Source organism: Balaenoptera musculus, chromosome 2 (genome assembly GCF_009873245.2).
Source record: "Balaenoptera musculus isolate JJ_BM4_2016_0621 chromosome 2, mBalMus1.pri.v3, whole genome shotgun sequence".
Classification (NCBI taxonomy): Eukaryota; Metazoa; Chordata; class Mammalia; order Artiodactyla; family Balaenopteridae; genus Balaenoptera; species Balaenoptera musculus.
The window spans coordinates 134,769,965-134,775,964 of NC_045786.1; the positions used below are offsets into that span (position 1 = coordinate 134,769,965).

A 6,000-nucleotide genomic window follows, 5' to 3' on the forward strand; every position below is an offset into this window, starting at 1 on the left:
AACGAGTTCCCAGAGCACACTGAACGTTTGATACTAGTAGGCTACTCTCTAAGCTCACTTCTGCCTTCAGCAATAGATTCACATATTTATTAAGAGTCGGCTGTGTTTTTTCAAAAACTTATAACTTTTATTTTAAATAAACAGATACACAAGTACAAATTTTAAATTATTATTTCTATGTTTCTATGAAAGCCAAATGGGATTCTCTGTAAAATCTGGAAAAAGATCAATTACACAAATCACAAATAGTTGATTACACATACACAAATAATATCAAATTAGGTTGGGAGGAAAAAACCCTGCAAAATAAGGAAGAAAATTATAAAAATTCAGACAAATATGTGGGAAAATTTCTTTAAATCTAGACAGTTTCTTGTATTCAAATTTTCTCCACATGTTTTTGAATTCTTGCTACTTTAACGAAACCAAAACTGGAAACTGTAGGTAAAACCCTTAAGGGTGGATTTATCAATCAGATAAAATACCAGTCAAGGGACTCTTTCTTAAAGAAAAGGCCTTGGCCCTTCATCAAAAGATGGGTGGGCACATGTACTTTTATGTTGTAAATTTTTTTTAAAGAATTATAAAAAGAATTATAGATCTAATTCTTATTATTCCCTGACTTTTAAAAATTAACCAAGGGTATTCTACTATGGGTCAAAATAGCTATAGAGACCTGTGAAACTTAGAGCTATACAATGTTAATAAAGATTATCTAGATTAGGCAGAGGAAATTGGTTCATTTATGGGTTATATTTACAAATGTTTTTCTAAAACCTATGCTTTGTGAAAAAAATCTTAGCTACTAATCTGTATGATATAACTAAGAGACAGCACCATCTAATGTCATCTACCGAATTACCATCACAGTCTCTAGTCTTTAAAAAGAGAATAATCAAAATTTAGTTCAATGATTTAAGCCTCCTTTCCCTCTTATATTCCATGAGCAAGTCACTTCTTGCTTCCAGAAGTGGAAAACTAAAGGAAACTTTAGTCTCTTATTGCTGTTGTAACAAATTACCTCAAATTTGGTGTCTTGAAACAACACAAATTTATTATCTTACAATTCTGGAGGTTGTAAGTCTGAAAAATCAGTCTTACAGAGATAAAATCACAAGTATCGGCAGGGCTGCATACCTTCTGGAAGCTCTAGGAGAGAATTTGTTCTTTGCCTTTCAAACTTCTAGAGGCTACCTGCATTCCTTGGCTCATGGCCCTCTTCCAGCAATGGCATCACTTTGACCTCTGCTTCCATCATCACATCTTCTCTCACACTGACCCTCCCTGCCTCCCTCTTATAAGGACCCTTGTGATTGTATTGGGCCCACCTAGATAATCCAGGATAATCTCCTGGATCTCAAAATCCTTAATTTAATTATGCCTGTAAAGTCCTTTTTGCCATGTAAAGCATTCACAGGTTTTAGAGATTAGGATGTGGACATCTTGGGGGGGGGGCGGCATTATTCTGTCTATCATACCACATATGTGAGGCCTCCAGTGAGAGACCTATACAAATTGTAACATTATATTTTATAAATTCTATTTTAAGGTAATGTTGGCTACATTTAAAAAATTCCATATAACTTCATAAATACTCACTAAATTCCATATAAAGAAATCACTTAGAGCAAATTTAAAGATCCCAATTTCCATATATATTTTTAAATTAGTTTCATATAGCAAAAAAAAAAACGTAAACTCAAATTGTAGTCAATGATGGATGATTATTTCACTAAAGGTTTTGCTTGTTGGCTATTCTTTTCTATTTCTCATACAGTGAAGTAAGATTTTTCCCATTCTATACTACCATGTTGTCTTCAGTGATTCTAGATACCTATTCTTGCCATTCGAATCGGTGCCATACATAAGAATTTAATTATCTTTCCATTTACTCTATATGTAAATATTTTATTTAAAAATTGGGTTTTAAAGAATTCATCTATATATGGTTAGTAAAATAAAGGGAGTATTTGAAGTCTTTATTTCAGAGAAATCTATTTTAAGATGCAATAATAATTTTTATTTTCCTGGCTAGAAAAAAATTGAGCTATTCATTTAGCTGTTCAGAAGACATGAGAACAGAATACTTTTCAAGTTTTATCAGTTCAGTCTAATGTATTTTTCTTTGTTTTAGTTGCTGCCGTTCTTTCTTTTTAACAGCAAGTAAAGAGGAAATAAATGAAATCTAAAGTTGTCCTTTAAACCAGAACATTTTGGTGCTCTGGTTTCAGAAGAAAATTTGACAATATTCTAGTTTAATGATGGGAAGAAACTCCCATGAAGGAATTAGTTAGGGAATTTGGGATCAGCTTTAGTAAAAGGCCTGATACCTTAGTGCTCATTACGAAGCTGCATTTTGGTTACATTTACTGAAATATGAGGGAAATGGGTAATTTTACACAAATGGCAAAAGCCTGTATCTCTAAATAAATTGAATCATATATTCAGAATTCATATTTTTTAAAGTATAAACAAGGTCAGTCTTACTGAAGACAGAGCAGGCATAAATTTCTAGGGAAACCAAGAGTCTCCAGCCTAAAATACTTCTCTCCTCCATTTGCTGATTCCTGAAACTCTTTTAAAAGCCTCTTAATTCTCAACTAACATAAAATGTAAACACTGTTTAGAGAGTTAGCACACTCATTAAAAGTGATTGTTATAAGATGCTTTTCTTAGTCCCCATTTTATTTACTTGTTTGTTTTTGAGAAACTAATTAACTGCAAGACACCTGGTGAGGTAATGTGAGGAACACAAAGATGTAGAAGATACAACTCTTACCATCTAGAAATTCCTGTTCAGAAAAAAAGAAAAGATATTACAAAGGGGTAAAGGCTTAATTCTCATTTTCTTAATTCTACACTTACCTTGTTAAGACTCTTTGGAATGGGGAGGTGCCATCACCCTAGACTGTTGTAATGAGTACAATGCAGTCTGAAAAAAAAAAGAACATAAGGTTCTGAGGGGGGTTAAGGGCCCAAAAATCTGTCTGTTTCACAGTTTTTGCCTCATACGAACTCTGAGTTTAGGGAAGCATATAATTTCTGACCTAAAAAATTCTAAGGTGATTATCAAGTGGGGCTTGTGGTAAGGCTAAGACGATTGATCTGAGTTTTAGAGATAAGGCCTTCTTAACTTTTCTTTTATTATGTAGTTTATTCCTGTTACCAACTCTCCTGTGGATGGTGGATCATTTGGCCAAGTGAAAGCTCCTCCCATAAAGATAACAAATGTAATTCTGCCTGGTGGATTTAGCCATTACTTGGGATCTGACTTCACTTTAACTCCTGAAATTGAAGGTATTTTGACAGTTTCTGAGTGAATGTAAAAAAACAAATACACTTCATTTGAAACAAAAATCTCACTTTGATTTCTAATACTACTTAAAATTGCATATTTTACACTTACATTTCCTAAAATTGAATGTTTGTTCAAGTTTCATGTGACCATTCTGATTTCAAAGAATCTGTAGTATTGTTTGGTTCTACTCAACTACTAATATGTTGTAACTAAACATTTGCTTGCAATTTGAACTTTGTGATACTTGCACAATTGTTCTTGACATTTCTTTTCAAAGCTTTTATTACATTTTGTGTATTTCATAGCAAATGACTACTAAAACCTGTAGTACATCCTGCTAAAAGTAGAAATCAGAGGTTTAAAAATATTGGTAACAACAGACTCTTGGGGTTCAAAGGGTATCTTACAAAGAGAAGATCAAACTTCATCCATGAAACCACAATATTATTTTATATATTCATGAAGCTATTAGTAGGGAAGTGTTTCAAGAGGTAGCTCTCTAAAGGAAGGGAGTATATTAAAAGGACAAGGCATGGAAATGTTTCATTCTATTATATACATTTTCATTCAGACTTAGATCATGCCTTTTCTCTAATTCCAGACCTTCACTGGCTACCATTTTGGTGAAATTGGGGGTAGCTACTCTTTCCCTGAGGGCTCACCTCTTCCATTCTTTTTAACATCCCACTTTGCCTCAGACTACTGTTAGACAATAAAACTGAACATCACAATAATAATAAAATGATCGAAAAGCCTACTAAGAATATGCAATTATTTTTAAAGGAAACTCAGTTAAAAGAAATCCAACATAATTTACTCTAAGATGTTATTTTTTGTTTAACTTATTTTTCATAATTCTACATACTTATGGCTTCAAGATTTTAATCATAGTGAGAAATTTAATGCTTTTGTCCAGTAGATAGAACTATCAGTAAAACTAGACATACCAAATTGTTATTAGCCTCCTTAATAGTACAGTGTCATCACTGTCATCTTCAGGAATGTCTTCAATATCTTTGGGGGGGGGGGCATTAGTTCAATCCTGGATTCATTTCCATAACTTTCTTCTCAGATATCTTTCTTTAAGATTCATTATGCAACTACTTTTTTAGGATTTTCTGGGAAAGTCCTATTTCTTTCCTATTTTCTGACTGTGTTGCCCCAATTTTTGTTTTGAAAAGTATGGTCATTTTATCGATACATTTATTATAGCACACAGCTCTGGATATTTGTATTTTTAAAAATCACCAAGAAGGTATCAAATTGATCCACTAGCTCAGAAAAATCTAAGCAGCATTAAGTGCTAGAAATATAGTCCAATTTTAATTTTTATTTAAAATTGTTAATTCATGTTATGAAATATGTATAGCACACAGTCAACTGAAGGACAACCAAACCTTATTAATTTATTAATGCTTTTCATTGTTTCATAATTCCTAATTTCAGACAAAAAAGAAAAGAATGTAGGGATTCTAACAAGTAATCCTCGGAGCATCCCTGCAGAAATAGCTTTTCGGCAACTCAGAGGGATAAATCTCTCTCCATCTCTTTTATCACATCAGAATATGGCATCTCCAAGTGCACAAATATACCAGAGCAACCAAGATGAGGGAAGGTAAAGCTATTCTGTGCTTTAATATCACTTGTCATCATTAAAAAAAAAAAAAAAAACTTCCCAAATTTGCTTGTCATCTATAGAAATAGGAAACTACTATTAATTGGGAACTACTATTATGGGAACTACTTTTAATTGTATTCTCTCCCAAGTCACTTCTAATCACTGAATATGCAAAGCAGTTCACTTATATTTTGAACAACATATAAATTCAACTCTGAAATCACAAAGGCTGAGAATTATGTAAATTCTTCAAGCTTCTTATAATTCCCAGTTGCCCTTCCTCCAATTTGGATCCTAGCCCTAGAGGCCAGCTGAAGGCCTAAGAACATGCTACTTCTCATTAAGAATTCACTCTGCTGCTCAACACCTGTCCATCCAGATTTCCAGTTAATACCTGTCCTCTAGCTTCTTTGTAGCCAATCTCTGGAGCATCTATTAGAGTGACCTAGCAGCAGATCTAGCTTAAGCCTGGTTCTTGCTGTACTGACTTCCCTGCTATAAGCAGTCATGTCCCACTGAGAATATATTTAGTGAGTGTAATATATTGATATCATATTTTGATATCAATGGTTTATCCTCATGATAACCTGATTAATAGATAGCCAAAAATAGGATATTTTTCTCTCTTGTGTTGTCTTTTTGAAATTGTACACATATAAAATACAAAAATTATTTACTGCAGAATTACCTTAAGTGAGCTGATCCATTAAGAAATTGTCACTATTATTTGACTCATAAATATTTTGTTTCTGACAGAATTCCTGGAAGACACTTTCCAAGATCAAATCGAATGTAACTGCTTAAAGAGAAATGAATATATACCAAGAAACCTATTTCTGTTTAGTAGTTGTGCAAAAACTAGCAGACAGTGTGGGTGATAAAAAATATAAGATAATCACATTACTTATGTTACTGAAGCACTTCAGTTCCATATGAAGATAATCTCTATCACCTTTAGTGAATTTTATTTAATATCATCTTTCTTAAACTATCTTTATGGTTATCTTAATTATTCATTTGACTTTCTATATTAGAAAAATCATGAAATATATCATGCAACAATTTGAAAAGATACAAGTGACAT

At 32.6% G+C, this 6,000-nt stretch overlaps 1 protein-coding gene across 1 annotated transcript in view; it reads left to right on the forward strand.

The window, feature by feature from the left end:
• The window catches only part of LRRC9 (leucine rich repeat containing 9), a 97,059-nt gene extending 91,274 nt beyond the window's left edge, over positions 1-5,785 (forward strand). The window contains 3 exon segments of the mRNA XM_036842050.1: positions 3,153-3,297; positions 4,745-4,913; positions 5,673-5,785. Coding sequence (XP_036697945.1) covers positions 3,153-3,297; positions 4,745-4,913; positions 5,673-5,712 — 354 coding nt within the window. The 3' untranslated portion in view covers positions 5,713-5,785.
• Positions 5,786-6,000: the final 215 nt, after the last annotated feature.